Below are 18,704 nucleotides of genomic sequence, written 5' to 3'. Positions count from 1 at the left end.
GGCATCAGATAAGACAGGGTGGAATGTAAACTGAGAGTGTCCCCCACTCATCTACAGGTTGCTTCAAACTTTTGTGAGCACCTCTTTACACACATTTACATTGCCCAGTTTACATATGGCACCAATTTTTGTATTCAGAAATCAAGTACCTAATAAGAAGTTCCAGGTTAAAAAAAAAAAAAAAAATCTGTTGCCAATTTCATGATCCTTCCCCAAGGTTTCACACAGCAAACACTTGTAGTGCTGAAGATCCTGTAGTCATTTGTGGTTTTTCTCTTCATACAAGTTACAAGAGTGAGATTTTCAAATTGTGTGTCAAAGGGCAGGACTGAGGAAATGCTGACATATGGTTTCATTTGTTTGCACCATTATTTAGCATTTAAGAATTTTAATTCTTTATTTCCTTTTCATGTTGTTTTGAAATTGCAACATCACTTTTAAAACAATTTTTTTGCATGCAGTCTTGCATATTTTCTTCATATATTTTTATCTTGATTATGCCCCTCTTTTGGGCCATGTCTTATTTTAGATTTTGATTTTTTAAAAAAAATTTAAAAATTGGCTACTTGCTGAAACTAGCTTGATGCCAACTTTGGTGAGAATCGTTCTGAACAACTTCTTTAAATATATTGTCTATCAACTTTAATTGTACAATTGCATATTTTTCTCTATGATGATGTGATTATTTTATTTTAAAAGCTGAATTTAAACATTGTTTCTCAAAGAGGAAGATAAATTAAAATGAATAAAAACAAAACCAAAATGCAGATGAACCTGTAGCCCTTGTTTAAGTAATTTCTGCTTTGCTAGAGGTGCTTGGACTCTACTAAGTAAAGGTGAAGATGGGTTTTATGACATGTTGTCATGTGGTTGTAAACTCCTAGAGCTGCAAGAGACATGCCCTGGTGAGCTGCTGTACATCTCTGCCCTGCTGTTTTATTCTACCTCACTATAATGATGCCTTTTTGCTAAAATACAGCTGCTGGTTCTGTGGACAGTTTTGCAGAGTTTGGTTTTGTTTTCTGAAGAGTTCTTGGAAATATTAATGATTATGCAAATGATACCTGTCTGTACCTATCATGTAATCTTCCAAAGCTAAATGTTTGTTTTCCTAAAGCAAATACTACAGACAACCCTGTAGTACTGAAATTTTACCATGGCGAGCAGCTGAGCCTGCTCTGCATAAACCTTGGCTCTTCAGGCTCCTCCTCCAATACAGCTGGAGACAGTGGTAGCTCTGGGCCCCTCAGTAAGTGTAGGCATCTAGGAGAGTATTGCAACCACAATCTCTCTGTGTGTTTCTAGAGTTTAAAAAAATTGTCTGAACAACAAAGTCTGTGTAAGATTGCTGGTGGGTAATCTTCAAGGTTCCCTTCTGCCAGAGCAACAGGGAGAAGATTGTCCTACTTGTGCAAGAAAGAAGCAAAAATGCCTAATTGGATTCAGATTTCTGTTGATTTGTGCCTGTGCTTTGTTCCTTGGATGATTTGCTTATCACTTTCCACATTTGTTTTATTTTTCACTCACTTCTGAACATGGTGCAAAAGAGGAATTTGTTGACTGAAAAGTGAGCAAACAGAATTTTCATCTGCAAACTTTTGAGCAAAGTTGGTAATTCTTGCCAGGAGAGGTAAAAAGTTCTGCTGGTAGGCCAAACAACCTAGCTGCCTAGAGGAGATCCTAGAAAAATATGCTTCTTCCTCAGGATGTCTGTCTGCTGTCCTAGATGACATTCATTTCTTTTTAATTGTACCTGCCTGTGTTCTGGGATATAGCTGTCAAGCAGGATATTTTTTATTTCATTTCTCAATTTGCACTTCATGAACATATAATTCCTTCCATTTGGCTCCAGCAGTTATCCTCTATGGTTCTGCTGACCATAGTAGTGCTCCTTTCATCATGAAGGATAAACAAATGAACTCAAGGATGGGGAGGAGGAGTCATGCATTGCACAGTGAGAAAGCAGTTGTGCCATCATCTATACATAATTTCCACAGCTTTCTCCAGTCTCGCATTCCTTGAAATTCAGGTTTCCCTCTTTCTTTGTATGAGGTTCTGCTTGTGGTTCTGTGGAAACCTTTGAACCCCTCAGGGAAACACCCAGGGCTTTTCCCTGGAAGAATATAGCATAGAATTTCCCCACCTAGGCTAAAAGAAAAGACTTCCCCCATGGTGCCCTGCAACACTACCCTGATCTACCTGAGTTTTGCTTTCCCCATATGTCCCTAGTTCTTGTGGTTACTCCTTTCCCTGTTTCCCCATTGGTTGTGATATCCCTGGTAGCCTGCCCCGTGTCCCCTGTACGGCATTGCCCTTTGCCATGCCCTTGTACTGCCCCTTCCCCTCAGACCATTGACTCCTGACCCCATACTTAACCTTGTGCACACCTTTGATTTTGGTCTTTTGTCCCTGATCCCTTTGGCATGGTGAACGTAATAAACCCTTGCTGGAATTCATCATACAGAAGACCCTTCCTGTTTTTCCTTTGCTGAGCTATCTGTGGCATGTGTGTGTGCATGGACTTTAAATGATTGTTCCTGTGGCCTACTCTGAGCAGCTTCTGAAGGAAATGCTTCGAAAAGGTAGCGGCACTTCACCATCCTGCCATGCTGCTACATGGTTCTGTTTGGCCAGGATCCTGATGAAACCCAGACTCTGTGTTAATAATTGGGTTCATCAAAATTCATTAACTTTTCAATTGAACTTCAGAGTAATTTCCACCCATTTTTGCTGATTTTATATTGGGTCAGCAAGTTATTTCTTGTCATGCAGAACTCATTAATTTCAGTGAAATTTTGTTTTGAAGTTTTGTATTCATTTACACACGTAATAGGAATCTGAAAATACAAAGCTGATACCAATTAAAACTACTAAAAGCTTCCTTCTGCATAAGTGTGTATGATGATGTCCTTTGGCAGGCTGTGTCCTGGCAGCAAGGAGAAATGTCTGCTCGTGCTGCAGTAACACAGCTGTTTTTGAAAGGGTCACATCAATGTCCTCTTTGTGTAAATTTGATTGTTCATATCTAAGTTTATGGTTTATGTTCATTTGGACTTAAATATATGACCTGAGTTTTCCAAAACTCATGTATACAAGTGTAATTTTCAAATTACAAACCAGACAGTGAAGGGACATACTGCTCCCATGGGCCTGGGACAGCTGGACAAAGTGTGAGCTGTGGTGTCTGCTTGCTAAGTTTGAAATATGCTGAGGAAATCACGACCTGAGATATTTGAGATGTACGGCTTGAAGGGTTTTGAAGCCACATTCCTTTTAAAATAAATACTATTACTCTCTTTACTTAAAGACACTCTATAGCAGATTAGCAGTAGTGGCACCACCAGCACTGCCCTGTGATCATGTGCGTAGCTCCAGACGGAGTAAATGTGGGTTGGCCTTGTCCTGCTGCTGTAATCCTACTGACTTTCAGGGCCTTCTGTGGAGTTTTGTGTTTTCTTGGGATTTGCAATTGTGTCCCACATTGGTTTGGGGACTGAGTATGTTTTCTCTCATAGTATCTGTTCACTGAACCAAGCCAAAAGCAACGTATGCTTTCAGTCCTAATATTCTCACTTTTTCTAACCAGTCTAGCTGCACATCTTTACCTTCCCACTGTAGTTTGTATCTGACTCAGTCTTTCAGCAGAAACTGTTCTTACATTTTATTTTTGATTTCACCTGTTTATCAGTTTTTAAATTCAGATACCAACAAGATTTTCAAGCTGAGCTGCAAGCACTGATATTTAATTTATAGAGTTCTGTCAAATGATATTGTATTTTGTTTGCTGAGAGTACCAAGGCATTATCTCACCTCTTGTCTTCTCAGAATGTTGACAGCCAAACCTTCTGGCTATCCCTGTGCACCTGTGTGCTCATCTCCTCTGCATCTGCTACCTATGGACTCAATTTTTTTAATGCTTATTTCTGTAGCTTTGGTACAGAGTTTTTTAAATGCTGGAAATTACTTTGGGGTTTACTTTTGCTATGTCTTTTGCAATACTTCCTTTTGCATTTCTCTTGCATTTTGACCTGTGAAATCCCTTCTGAATTCTTACAGTTATGATCTTCTATTTTTCAGTTTCCTTGTAAAATATTTAGACTAACCTAGTTTCACCTTACTTTCACTATAGCATTTCATTCAACACAATGATTTTTCTGGAAGCAAAACCAGCCTTGCCTGCAGATCTGTATTTGACAGTATCTCTTATCTGAGTACAATCAGTGTCTTATAAGAAAAGCTGCCAAAGTATAATGGTTTTCTTTCGTCTTGTTAATTTAAGAACAGCCAAAAAACTTCAGCAGGCTCTACTTGCTCCTGCAGGAGTCTTCAATATTCCAATCTCCCAACAAGGATATTCTGTATTACAATGTTCTTAAGACTTGCAAACCTGAGGCTATTAGCTTGCCCTCATCCTGGTTTACTTGAGTGATATTTTGGAGATGTTATCTTCAGGGCTCCAGGGCAACATTTAAGAAATATTACTGTATTCTCTGTGTTTCCACTGTGCTTGAGTCCATATGCTTTCTTCTGGATAACAGGGTTCTATTTAATTGTTCCAGGATTTTTTCCAGGAAATTTCACCAGTGATTTTTACTTATTTAGGAACTTTAATTGCTCTACTTGTTTCTTTTTATTCATAGTTAACTGTTAGGGTTTTGGTTTTTTTACCCTCCCTCTGATCTTCACTTTTCAATGTTTTGTTGTGAGGTTCCATCTTTTTTTAATGTGGAGTCTGTTCCAGTTTCAGACAGTAACAGAAGTGGGAGGTGATACCTCAGGGCATGGAGATGTCTGGGGTCCTGGGGTCTCATATTCTTTTAACCAGATCTAGTAACTGTAAGCATCTCAGTAGTGCATAATTAGGTTCTCATATGTCAAGACAGATGTGTATGAAAATGTTACAAAAGGAAGTGAACTTATCAGCCCTTCTTCCTTAGCAGAAAGGTGTAAATCCTTTTAAAAGAATGGAGTTATCTGCCACAAAGCTCAAATTATTTTTGAGGTGAAGCTGGAAGGCTGGAGATTAAAAGTTGTTACGCAGGACTATAGTTTTCTCAAATTTAGTCAGGTGATAGTTCATTGGGGCTGCAAAGGCTGACTCTTGCTGCTCACCAAGGAAATAACAATTTGCTTCAGAATTCAGCTTAGAACAGAATTCACCTGTTTTTTGCAAAGGTAAAATGATTTCCTGGTTCTGTGTGTGTGTTTGTGCCTTATTAGGAAGCTGCTTTCTCCTAGTGCAGAACTGCCTTTCTCAGTCCTAGCAAACCAGTTACTTCTGTCCTGCTCATCCAAGCCCTCTGTAGATGCAAGCCATCCTCCTCACTCTGCTCTTCATGAGCACTGCTGGTCTGAGACATCCTTGTTCACACTCCAGGCAGCTCTGAAGGCCTCAGTTCCAGTCATACAGCCTAAAGAAAGTTTGAGCCTCCACTTTTCCCACAGGGGAGAGCACAGTTCAAGTGATCCTTATGGAATAACTGCATACTTAACAGTCCAGCAAGGTTTCAGCAGCACAACAGGATCTGTCTTCACTACTTTGAATATTACGGCAAGACCTGAAGTGTTATTGCTCTTTTTAGTGGATGGCTAGCTGGGAGCACAGCATTCTCCTGATTGATGTCTTTTTAATTTGGAGTTTATAGCCATATCCTGAAAACAGTTAATATTAAATACCAGCAATAGTTAGGGATTCTATAATTTTTTATTCCTGCTTTATCTTCTGCTGTTTTTTGAATATGTTGTGCTATATCACAAAAATTAGTTATGAAAAAGCAATTTGTTAATCATTAAGAGAAGCAGAGGTTACAACCATGAGTAGTAGAGTAGTGACTGAGGTTGACCTTGCAGCAGCAGTCATATGTTTCCTATATGGAATGGTTTGGGAACTATCCCAAGTCTATCTCCTACTCAGTGATGAATCTTGGCAGTCATTATATATAAGAAGAATTAAACTAGTCTAAATAGTGACAATAAGAATGGATGGATGTGAGATTTTTGAGCTTGTAGAAACCTCAAATTCATACATACATGAAAACAATGAGTTATAAAAATATTTGTTATAATTATGATCTCTTAGTGGATAAAAGATCCATTTGCATGTAAGCAAGTGAAAAATTTGGCAGACAATAAATATTTAATCAACTCTGGCTGTAACAATGCTGAGTTTTTATTGCTGCGTGAATCAGCAGTTCTCCTCAACAAATTCAGCCTGTTTTGTTTGCTGCAGGGGGTTGTTGCTGAAGGTGCTCTTATTTGAAGGAATGGGTTTTAGCATGGAAACCCCTTTTACAGATGTTTAGAAATCAGCTGGGATAGACTTATGCGTGTGTTCAATGAAGGCCAGGTCTAATTTGAGTTACATTTAATGGAGATGTTAATCTAAGTTTTTTTTTTTTTTAACTCCTCTTCCTACTCCTGATGTGCAAAGAAACTGGGAAGATCATTTACCAGCTTCCTTGTGGCCTCTGCTGAATGTAAGACAGTGTATAGAACTGTGGCAGAGGACTGGAAAAAGTAGGAGTTCTAAGTTTAAAGATGAAAAGAAAAACATCTGAGAGGAGACTTCCAGTAGAGGCACACAATGAAGCTGCAGATCGAATGGCTTTTGTGAACTTAATTCCACCCTCTTTAATAATTCCTGACTAGTCTCAACATCTATTTGCATAAATAGTCCTTTTTTCTCCCCCAACATAGATTTGACTTTTCTGCAAAAAATTATAGAACACTGACTTTTTGACAATTCAGTTTTCGGCTCTGTTTTACATTTATGTGCTCTCTGAGTTTAGGTGTTAGTCACCTTTACCAAGAATGTTTTAAATATAAATCTTGGTATGGGCCATTTCATCTGTGAAATGGGTGCCTCATTCTTCCTGTGGAACGTACAGGAGACACAGATGCCAAAGTGATTTCTCACTTTGAGTTGTAGTTGGATCTAAAGTCAGATTATTCATTTGTAATATAGTCTTACTGGAATTTCCATGGAAAAGATTTCTCAGGAGTTAAGCTTCAGGGAGGTTCTGAAGTTACGGATAAACACTGGATCCAAGCCATCTTGGATCTGCATTTTTATTATGCTCACTGAGTTGGTTTAACAAGGTAGAAGCACGTTTCCTGGGACAGAGAAAACCGCTGAGCCTGTCAGTGATATTTGTTCATTGTTCATAGCAAAGCTGCTGCCAAACTGCCAGTGGTGTCCAGTCTCTGTAAGGAACTTGCCAGAAAATCTCCTGTTGGGAGTGCTTGAATAGCTCACCAAGCCATGATACGTAAGAACACATAAACACAGGAATTTATTAATCAATTGTAACTAGTCTCTAACTGAGCATGTACATGATGATTTTTTATTTTTTTTTAATATTTATAACTTGGATGAAAACTACCTGGCTGCAAATTTATAACTCCCTTTAACAGATCACAGAGTTGTGAGGATGCCTCAGCTGAGTAGATGTATAGAGTTGCTTAATGCTGTTGATAGTGCAGTCTGTCCTGCTCGAGGCTGCAGTGCAGCCTGAGTGATTTTCTTAATGATTGCTCAAAAAATCAAATGCATGAGGACAGGTGTCTTCTAGATTGGTCATTTACACTTCAAATTTATTTTTTTTTTTTTCCAAATTTTTAATTTTAGAATTAAAGAATTCTTTAATTAAGAATTCTTTACCTCCCCATTGTTAATACATATCAGTAATGTGGGCAGCATAATATGCTCAGATTATATTAGATACAAGACTCTGGCTGACTTATTAAGTGAATATTTCAAAGCACAGTAATATTTGCCTATCTCCTTCCAAGATTTTAGGTTTCATTTCCATTTCCATCTTACAGGATTTCAACAGCACAGCACCTATCTACAGAAACACTACTGCATGTAATGCAAAACCTCAGTGTAGCCAGGTGTTTTGTGGTAAAATCAGGAAAGACTTCTACTATCAGAGACACAAAAAGGCACTAGGGAATGACAGCACAAAGACAAAAACATTGTAAATTGTTGTCTCCTTGTGAACTCTGTCTTTCCTTTTAGATGTGTGCCAGGAAAGAGACCAGGTGTTGAAAATCTCAGCAAAGTGCTGGGCAAAATGTGAAGGAAAAATTCCCTTTGTCTTTGAAATCTTCAGTAAGAGCAAAAAGATTTTAACAATGTTTTTTGGGGGTTGTTGTTGTTGTTTGTTTAATGAAAAAAGCTTGCTTAGCTCAGCTTTGACGTTGAAAACAAATTCTTTCTTGCCTTTGATAAGAGAACAAATGTGGTGTTGCAAACTGGGGTTTGTCATTGACAGGAAAATGTTTGTGGAAGATGCTTTCTTACTGCAAATCACACAAAGCTGTCATCAAAGCAGTAGCTTGGGTTTTCAAGATTTTTGTTGCTAATGACATCCTAAGATTTGTTGCCTTTCTTCCCTAAAGCTGTGTTAGGGTTTTCATTCGTAGCCATGTAGCCATGGGGCAGCTCTTCCACCCTGGGCTTGGATTGTTATGTGCACTGCTGCTACTGCCTGCTTTCAGGTGCTAGGCTCTCTGGACCTGAGGTATAAGGAGTTTCATCATTCATTGCAGAAATGAAGTGAAAAAGGCTGTCAAACTCAACACTGAACAGGTGGGATCTGGTTTCTGCCCTCCATAACATCAGATCCTGACTTCAGTTATTGATCAGCTCATGTCTACTAGGTCTATTTGCTTCACCATTTCTAAAAGGTAACAAACTGATTGATTTGAACTTAAGTGTGGGACAGTTAGGAAAGGCAATGTCCTGCTGGATTATTTTGAGTGGTTTCACCCCATACTGGGAGACTTGAAGGGACTTAGTCTTAAGAGACTTAGAAGAGGGGGTCTAGATACTTGACAACTCAACCTGCTTGAATGTATGCATAGTTACAGTCTAACTCATCCAAGATGAAAGCATTGCTGAACCAGATGATTAAACTATTTTTTAAAAAACTACTTTCGTTGTATTGAAAACGTCTGTTGGTGACTAATGGCAGATCTTTGCTTTTATTTTGTCCTCCTGATGAAAATGGGAAATCTTTGTCTCTGGAATGCTCTTTGTTTGGAATGATCACTGAGGTATTTCTGTAGTTTGTAGTGATCTTCTCTCTTCCATGAAATGCAGTATAAATTTTCACCATCTGAGACAATACAGTGTAAACCATTCTCAGCATGTGGTAAATGAGGAGCCTGAGAATGAGTTTTTGTTTGTGTTGTGCAGCATATTTACCTGCTGGGAGTTCTCTGCAGCTTTTATTCTCCTTGAGGTCATGATATCTCTTCTTGAATGCAGCCAACTATTCTGAGTCTTCTCACTAATACAGCTGTCATCATTGTAAAGAAAAGAGACAGCTAAAAGGCTCTGGTGAACAGTGAAGACCATTCTGGAGATGCTTCTAGATTGTATCTTTTCTCCTTTTGTAGTCCAGGGGCTCTTGATGGCTCACAACACTTATTTGTATGCCCAAGTCTTCATTATACTGGGCATATTTAGCAAACTAAAACTCAAAATCATCCAGAATTCTTAGTTTGAGATAGTTTGAGTCCTCTGAATACTCAGCAAAGGAAGATAATTGCTGAAAATGTTATATTTATTGCTGAGGGCTCTGCTTGCAACCCATAATGGAGTTTAAGAATTGGACAATTTTACTGCAGAAGTTTGTGGCAGACATTTGTATGGCACAATTTAAGGCAGGTGCCGACAGAGTGGGCAGAACCATCTGCTCTGCAATCAATTATTTTTGCCTCCTCAGTGGAACACACCAAAACTGGAGACATGTTGGGATTTTTCAAAGACTAAAACATGTTAAGGGAAGCAGTTTATGTAAACATGGGGCATAAGTCTTCTCAGATCTTTTGAACTAAATCAAATAATGTATTATTACAAATTACCAGTAGAAAGTACTCTGGTAAAAGTCCAGTGAAGAGGCTGGGGAGGCACAGTAACATTTGCTCCTTATATTTCTGCAAATATTTTTAACACAAAATTGTTCATCCTCACTTTCATTTGGGGAAAACGGATATGCCCAAAGTTTTATTTCAAACATTCTCTTGCCTTATTAATATTTTCTAGGTATTTAATATAACCTTGAGCTATGGCAATTGTGGTGCATAGAGGGAAAGGCTGTAGTGACTCAGGTGCTGTCACAGATTACTGTAGGTTTCAAGTGCAGATATTCCTTTTTCCATACTGTATAGTATGTAATAACTATGAATAGTTTTGCAGATATTCTCATAATATTTTCAGAAATGACATATTCCTGGGGTAGAAAAAAAAAAAAAAGATTGATAGAAATAATTCTTAAGGGAATGGGTTTGCACAGAGGAAAACAGTCTAAGTAGAATTGTTCGGGGTGGTCTTTTACAACCAGGTTTCTATGCTAAGATTTTATGAGCAGTATAATTCAACTGTATAATTCTCATTTGCCCAACAACAACAACAACAAAAATTAAAAGCGTATAGTGTCACAGGAGTGGCAGACGACAGGGAATTAGAACAGAAGGCAGTAGGAAACAGATATATAAGTTACAAAGTTATGTGCTTATTTATGAGGCATGGTAGCAAAAACGGAAAAGTAAATAGCTTTAACTGCATGCTGTAAAAGCAAGCTTGAAGATGAAAACAATTGGAAATGATTCAGAATCAGCACAGTAGCAAATCCCCAAGACAATCTGGATCTTTTTTGGTTCTGCTTATTGGTGCCCTGAATTTCCATACTGACAATGACCTAAGGAGAAAAGAGCCATGCCAAAACAGGAATTGAGGAGATACAGGTCAATCCCCTACCTCATTCCAGTAGGCTACTCTCGAAGCAGACTTTTTCTGGGAGAAAATATTATTCCAAGTTCAAATGATTGGTTATTTTCTTTCTTTGTTCAGCTCCACAGTCTAAATTTTCTCACCTGGGAATCAAATTTCCCCATTCTGTGTTCACTTGTATGGGACTTAGATCCATTAAAGCAATTTTATGTATAATCTGCTATTAGCAGTATTTGGCCCTAAATGACAAATTGGTAATTTTAAATAATAACTTTGAAATCTGTGTGTAACTACAGAAGTCACAGTGAAAAGGCTGGACTCTGCTCTTCCATTCTCTGTATTTAGGCCCCTAAAGCAGATGCACTGAACCAGGGAAGTCAAGGGGGTTTAAAACATATTCAGTGGTTTACAGATTTTCTGCATGTCTGTACATGCACCTTTGTGCACAAAGTCTTGCTCATGAGATGCCACTGCTGCAAAAATTCACACCAATTCAGGCTGTTAATGGTGAGTGTGTAGCCTTCTAATGAAACTTCTTTAATTTACAGTTGGGCAAAAGAAGACATTTTTTGCAGAAGTCATCTTACCCATAAGAGAACAGCTCCTCTTTTTGCAGGTTCCCTTATGATCAATTGAGTTTTAAAAACTACCTTGAATATTTTCTAGATATTTTCACTGTTGTTTCCAACCAAGAAGCCAATGAGTTATATTTTTGTAGTCATTATCAGGTATAGAATATCTACCTTTTTTAAATATAAGGACACTCTAGGATAATACCTGACTGGATACTGATGCATGTGAAAAGAGCTACTTTTGTGTTTGAATCCTCATTTTGGTACTTTAATATCAGATTTAGTGTTGCATTTGAAAACAAATTTATGTGATTATACTCTCAAAATGCATCCTTACATATCTGAAAGTCGGCTGGTGAGGTATCTAAGTGAGCAGGTAATATTTAAATTGTTGCTGACATCTGACCTCTTCTGAATGCTTATTCCCTGAGAAAGAAAGATGGGCAGTTACTGTCTGATTTCATGAGAAAATTTCTCCTCCAGTCAAGTCAGTCTCAGCACCAATATGGAGTCAGGATCTGGTGCAGCATTGCCACAGGGGAAAGGAATGGAAAGGGGGTGATGAGAAATCTAATTTTAATTATGCAAGTTAATCTTGGACAAAGTACTATTTCATAACCCCAATATGCGTAAGCAGACATCAGGGTTTTTTTCTCTGACTTGTGTACATTTATTCCCTTCTAGTTTTGGGGTGCCCTTCCCTGTCTCCAACTAATTATCATGTCAGTACGCTTTGGGATTAGAATCATTGTTCCTTATTTCTCGTCCTTCTTTCTAGTCCTTGTCCTGTGAATTTGCTCGCAGTGGGCGCTGGTGGTCTTCAGTAGTGACTGGAAACACAGAGGTCTGAGCTGCTGCCACTGTGTCTTGGTTTTGAAAGACAGGTATCTGCTAGGGAAAGCTGGAGCTCCCCTTGGAATGGAGAATGTAAACCCCCTCCCTCCAAATTATTATAATTTTGCAATTAGGGGCTTTCAGGCAAAGATATGGGAATAGGAATAACAGTTTTTTTCTAGGAATATTAAAAATACAAATGTAGTAGTACAAGAAACAAACAAACAAACCCCAAAAAATAAGCACAAAACAAGCAAGCAAACAAACAAAAATCCTAGAAACCCTGACAGAGTCAGAAATACAACCTGACACCTTGTTGGTCAAGGTGTTTGAAGCAGTCCAAAGAAATCCTCCTGGAGTAACACATGTAGTTCTGTTGGAGTAGAGATGATCCTTTAGAAAGGGTCCAGTTGTGGTGAGATGGGTCCGGTCTTCCTCTGGAATCCAATGGATACAGGCTGCCCTGGTGTTTCTGACTCCCAGTTTTTATCGAGGTAGGAATGGTTTGTTCCTCCCACTGGGTGGAGCATCTCACAAGGGAGTGATGCAGTTTTATCAGTCATGTGGTGAGCCTTAATGGTCCATTAACAGAAGATATCCCCCTGGAGGGAGGATGGGTCGTGGAAGAGATAAACTGGTTATAACAGCTAGCCCATTAACAGAAGACACGCCCCCCTCCCCGAGTTAGGAGGAATGGGTTATACAAGAGATAAAGAAAACATCTCGCCAACCAGTTTCAACAGATGGAAAATAGAATGCACATTTTTGGTTACACACTGCAAACCAAGACACACAGTCATTAAGGACCGTGGGGATCCAGCCCTTTCAGAAACAACTGCATTTATAGAAAGCTGAAAATAACCCCAAAGTTACTGAGATGTATTTGAATGGAACATTGATGTTTTCCTCAAAGATGCAATGGCATGTCATTTAACTTTGCCCAGGGCTTAGGCTACTTGGCTGGAAGTCCCCATGCAAATTTTGAAGGGGGCGATAGCACCAGACCTTAACTCACTGCTGCCACGCAGCTCCTACTGTACTTCAGTAATTTTTAAGCTACTTTTGCCATCAGTGTGAAGCCCCTTAGGCAGTGAGTCAGGCTCTGATTTTGTCAACTTGACTTTTGCTTGAAAGTTTGTGTATCATCATCCATTTTTTGGCAGGAACTAGAATGTTAAAAAGGCTTACTTATAAATCTAGGAATTTTGTGCGAAAGTCTCCCAAGATTTGGTTTATAGCTTTGAATGTTCTGTGTAAAGCTGCACAAACTGAGGGTATAGATGAATTTGTAGGAAGAGAAACTGGACAGCATTCATAGATTCTGGACAGCGCAGTGTCTAAAAGCTTTCCCCCCTGGCATGGTGCAGTCAGACCCTACAGGGCTGAATGCCAAAGCCACAGGAAAAATGAAAGCAAACTGCAAATTAGTATCCATTAATGACTGTTATTCTAGTGCACATATAATAAACAAATGCCTGTGCATATATTTAAAAGGGTGCCACTGTCTCTTAGGAGAAGAATTAAATCCACTTGTTCTTGAGTTTAATTGCTTCTGCAAAATTAAATTTGGAGTGGTAGCTTTGCAAGAGGAGCATTACCTCACCTTTCATAAATGAAATCCTTGGATTTGTATAGAACCTATGGGAAATAATTTTATCAAGGGCTCTAGAAACAGCTCTTGCCCCTCAAACCTTTGACAGGCTTTATAGGTTGTGTTGGGTCTGTTCAGCCCCTCTTTTGAGAGATTTGCTTTAGGATGGGCTGGGGGCTGGATCACTCTCACTCCTGAAAGTCCCTAGGATACTAGAAATGCTTAAAAACTGAAGCTTGCAGAGAGTCTTTTGAAGTGTGCAGTATAAGGTGGACATTTATCTTGGGATACAAGTTGTGGGTTATGCTTTGAATCACAAAGGTTCATAAAGAGGATCAAAGGTATCAAGCAGGAATGTGTCCTCCAAGATAAACGGCAGTTTCTGAGGTACAGTACAGGGGAATTTCATTACTGTTCTCATATTAGGAAGAAAAATTCCTATACAAGAGTTTCCTTCCATACAGATACTAAGAAATTATTTTCAAGTTGATACTTCAGCCAATACCAAAGCCCTGCAGCCACATGTATCTGGCTGATATATCTGCTGGTTTGTGCAGCAGGTCTCGGTCCGGGGATTGGATTACTCTTGTTGTGGAGTATATTGTAAGCCATGATCAAGTCTTAAAAGGGAATAATAACACCCTGCTGTAATTCCAGTCTTATCCAATCTTGTGAGTCTTTCATAATGACTCCTTTGGTCTTACCCCAGCTGGGAAGGTTGCTTTTGTGCACTGTATAGCATCATGTGGCAGAAAAAAATCTCATGTAGTTCTTCAGTGTGATTTCTTTTTTCCTCTGAGGACACAGGGATCTTTGTCTGCAAAATTCCTCTCTTTTTATATGGTAGCTCATAATAATTTATTATTTTTGCTTTCTTTTTCAGAAAGTGTGGGGACTGTGATGCTTTTAGTCCTTTACGTAATTTTTGTGAAGAAATTATATATATGATTTAAGTCTTTGGGAATCCATGTATTCAAATGAGGCACCAATAAGATAACAGGATGGTTAAGGAATTGAGATGCATTTGTTGTACATCATTACAGCAAAAGTTTTGTTGTTGCTCCTTGCAGATGAAGTCACTGAACTATGACTATATTGCAAAGAATGAAAAGAGACAAAAATAAAAGGCAATGAAACAAATTTTTAGATGTCTTGAGGGACACAATTATTATTGACTGACTATGTTTTATCTCATAAACAGTCCAAAAGTCTGACAATTTAAATTATACATCCATGAAGACAAAACTCTTACTGGTCATCAAAATCTTTATTTCACTGATGCTGTTATATTCTTTCTGAAGTTCCAAGTTAGCAAGAAAAAAACCCAAAATTGTCTTTTAATGATGTTTTGAAAAGAGAGTAAAATTGTCTAAATACCAGCTCTGAAAAAATGAAAGTCATGTGGACATTTAAGTTTTTTTACTGTAACATTACCGGTGTTTAATACAGTAACTGACATGGACATACTCTATGCCCATGGAAATAGTGAGGGATGTGGTTCTGGGTTGGTTCTGTTTTCTTTGAATTTCTAGTGGTCTAAATATTTTTTTCCTATTAAAAATTAAAATACAAGAAAATATGGAAGCAGTAGTTGCAGGGAGAAAACTGTGACTATTCAACTAGAATACACAGAAGCAATCTTTATATCCTGTTTTTCATTCAGAATACCCAAGCAACCCAAGAGGTCTTAGTTGTCTTATTTTTTTCTGCATTTTCATTTTTCTCCCCAAAAGTTCTTTCTGACTGTGGTGTTTGTCACAGCTCTTTTAGACTTAGAGGACTGATCTCTCTCTGTGGATATGTAAGCAGTGGCATTTGTAGGCAGTAATGTTCTCTCATTTCTCTGCTTGTTGAGATGACATGTATTTTAAGGGATTGTGTGCTGTTCTCTCCTGTAGCTGTGGTGAGTAATTTATGAAGCTCTGATTCAAAGCCATGGACTTCCCAAAAGTGAAGTTGCGCCATTTGACATCAGTGCCATTTCTGGTTTAAGTTTTTATTTTTCTGACTCTCAGAGATCTAGTCCACTGTGTATTCCTGAAAAAAATAAATAAAAGAAAGGAAGATGAGCAAATAGCAGAGAGCAATGGGCTTGCCTGGTTAGGGCTGGATGAATAGTGAAAACTAGCCCCTGGCTGATGTACGAGGCAGCCCATAGTGCAGACCAGTGGGGCTGTTAGACAAGGCAGGGCTGGCACAGTGGTCCAATGTGTCTCCTGAGCACATGGAAGCTGTCAGAAATCTCCCTGCAGGTTTACTCAGTGCGGCATTAAGGAAAGGCTGCAATAGCCATGTGTTTCTTCATTGTTCTTCATTGCTACTCACACCAGCAAGTAAGTGGGGGTGGATGTGCAAAGGTTGGCATGAGAGAGGTGGTGATATTAGCTTGCTGCAAGAAAATGGGGGCAAATGAAGCTTGAGGGTAAGGTGTAGGGAATAAAAAGCCGGTTTTGTCCCCAGCTGCCAAAAGGTTTGAGCCACTTTGTGCACTGAATGTCAAGACCTCTATGCAATAGTGCCAGAGGGTCAGAAAGACCCTTTAATGAGCGTGCCTGTGAGTGCATAAACAACAGCAGTACAAGGGGCTGGAATGCCCTGTGTAGAGGTGTGGTAGCTGAGCCAGTTTCATATGACAGAAATCTACACAGCAGAGATTAATGAGAAAAGGTACACATTCCAGCTTGCCTTAAAGGTGTTGGATCCTGCATGTGTTACTGCAGTGTGCTAGGGCAAAGAATCTGCCCTGGTCAGTAAGTGCATGGAGGAGACCCAGGAAAATGAAATTGAATTGCAGGTATGGCAGTGTTGCTGGTATTATGTCATGTGGTCAAACTGTTTTTCAGTCTATTTGTGCAACTTATAAAAAGTTTAGTAAAACTGTTAATGTTGCTTGAGCATTCCTTTATATATATCTGTGTATACAGAATTTTCTTTTGGTTTTGTGAATCAAGTGAAGAAAAAAAAGCTTTTTTAAGAGATGGCTGTGTTTCAGTGACAGATTATCTGTTTATGTAATTAAGTATTAATTTATTTAAAACTCATACTCTAGACAAAAGATCTGGCCATAGTGGATCAGATTTTTCTGAAGGAAAATTCTAATAAATTTACTTGCATCGCAAAGCATATCAAGTATTTTTGTCTGGTTATTTCACATTTTATTGCCTGAAACAAATAACATAACTGCTTGTGTTGAAGCAAGAGTTGCAGAGATGCTCAAACCTGTGCATGAACATTTTGGTATGTTCTGAAATTATTTTCCTGACTTCATAAGGTCACTTTGGCTATTCAAAGGATTATATAAATCTGAACTTCCATTATTTCAACCCTTTGTTCACAGCTCCACCAGAACTTTGGAATAGTTTCTCAGAAGTAACTTATATGAGAGCCATAGTAATTGAGGGCAGAGGAGCCATATGTTTGATGAACAGCGTGCTAGGAGCTGTGTTAAGTGGTCAGCATCCATCTGGAGATGAGGTTTTATCACTGAATTATTAACTGTGCACTTGTCTCTGATGGTCACAGTTGTGGAGAAGAGGCCACTGCCTTCTGAATGGACTTCAGCAGTTTTTCCCTCTAAAAATGGTTTTGAAGAGTTCCTTTTATATGTCATAAAGCTTTTTTTCTCTATTCTTTGGCAGCTAGCTATTTTGGGGGCAGGGAGAAGTTTTGATTAAAAAGTCAGTGAACGCACATTGGAGAAGGAATTCTGGTTTCCTGTGAGCTGGTGCAGCTGAGAGAGGATAAACTATCATATTCTTTATCATCATATTGTTCTTCCATAAGAGAAACTGGTTGATGGTTTGTAGGTAAGGCAAGATTCATGCTTTCTTTTGCATGCAGACAGGCCAGTGGGGACATGAGAAGGCACATGCCTGCCTTTGTGGTGGTGTTATCTACATGTGTACTCTCAATGCAGCCCATTCAAAGCCTTCCTGTAACTAAAAATGATTTTTTTTTCCTTTTAGCTTGTCTGTCTCATGTGCCAAACATCAGACTTAGATTTATCTGTCTTACCATTCTTCATATAATGTGACTTGTTACTCATCTGTCCTGGGTGAAGTGGAGGTGTGGGCATATGTGTGTGTATGTGAAGTCAGACAAAATTTATAAATTATTTCTGCTTCATTGTTGCTGTGAGAATTGCAAGGGGAGAAACAAGAGGAAATATGTTGCGCTGCAGTATGTGTACACATGTACTGCAATGCTGGAAATTTTTCATTTGGCAGTAATTATGGGCTTATTTAACAAGTCTTGATACAAAAAGATTTTTGCATTTTATATATTTTTCATATATGCATGGCTCTGTAGACTATTATTGTGTAATTTCTTAGTTAACTCCAGTACTTCTACACTGTTAGACAAACACATTGCTGGAATCCTGTTCTAATCTTGCTTCTTCAGTGAACCAAGGCCATTTCCGTTTCCCATGTATTTAGACATAAACAATGTTCGGCAATAAGCAAGGGGGAGGCTTCAGTAGGGGGCTGAACTAAGAAGTGGAATCACTTCATTAACTGTACTTTTAATTGGAGACTCTTGTCAATCATGCTAATTTGCTAAACTTATAAAAGTGCCGAAGCCTTGTATCATGTGTGCATTCTGCCATAAGTGCACCTGGAGGACCTTCAGTAAGTGGTAACTCCATTTTATAATTTTATCATTTTATCATTTTTAAATAATTTTATCATTTTGACCTTGTTTGGCTTGTCATTTTAGGGCTGATAAGGCATCAGTCTAATGAAAAAGGTATAGTTGTGTATCATACAGCTTTATGTTCAAGCATGTTTTGCATCCTGTTAGCCTGCTGTTCACTGCCTGTTTTTCTTTTAGTCCACTTTCTAGATTTTCTGGTTTTCTCAGTAATAGGATGCTAAACTTTCAGCTTATGTAACGTTCTTCATGTTCTAACTTTAATTCCTGCTAAGTTATTTTATACTTGGTAAAGACATAATGTGCCTGCTTTGCC

General features: G+C 38.6%; 1 protein-coding gene across 8 annotated transcripts in view; it reads left to right on the top strand.

Annotated features, from left to right (window-relative positions):
• LOC120759074 (Kv channel-interacting protein 1) overlaps positions 1–18,704 on the top strand; it is a 332,257-nt gene that overhangs the window by 66,071 nt on the left and 247,482 nt on the right. Inside the window, exon 1 of one of the 8 annotated variants that reach the window (XM_040077970.2) lies at positions 18,210–18,366. The exons of 5 other annotated variants lie outside the window; for them this stretch is intronic. In XM_040077970.2, coding sequence (XP_039933904.1) covers positions 18,327–18,366 — 40 coding nt within the window. In that variant the 5' untranslated portion in view covers positions 18,210–18,326. Of the gene's footprint in view, positions 1–18,209; positions 18,374–18,704 lie in introns of those variants that run through there. 2 more of the 8 variants (XM_058422427.1, XM_040077972.2) reach the window with 2 other exon arrangements.

Source organism: Hirundo rustica, chromosome 14, assembly GCF_015227805.2.
Source record: "Hirundo rustica isolate bHirRus1 chromosome 14, bHirRus1.pri.v3, whole genome shotgun sequence".
In the NCBI taxonomy this organism is placed as follows: Eukaryota; Metazoa; Chordata; class Aves; order Passeriformes; family Hirundinidae; genus Hirundo; species Hirundo rustica.
The sequence above is the reverse complement of the archived record's forward strand: the minus strand, read 5'-3'. Positions and strand labels throughout refer to the sequence as shown.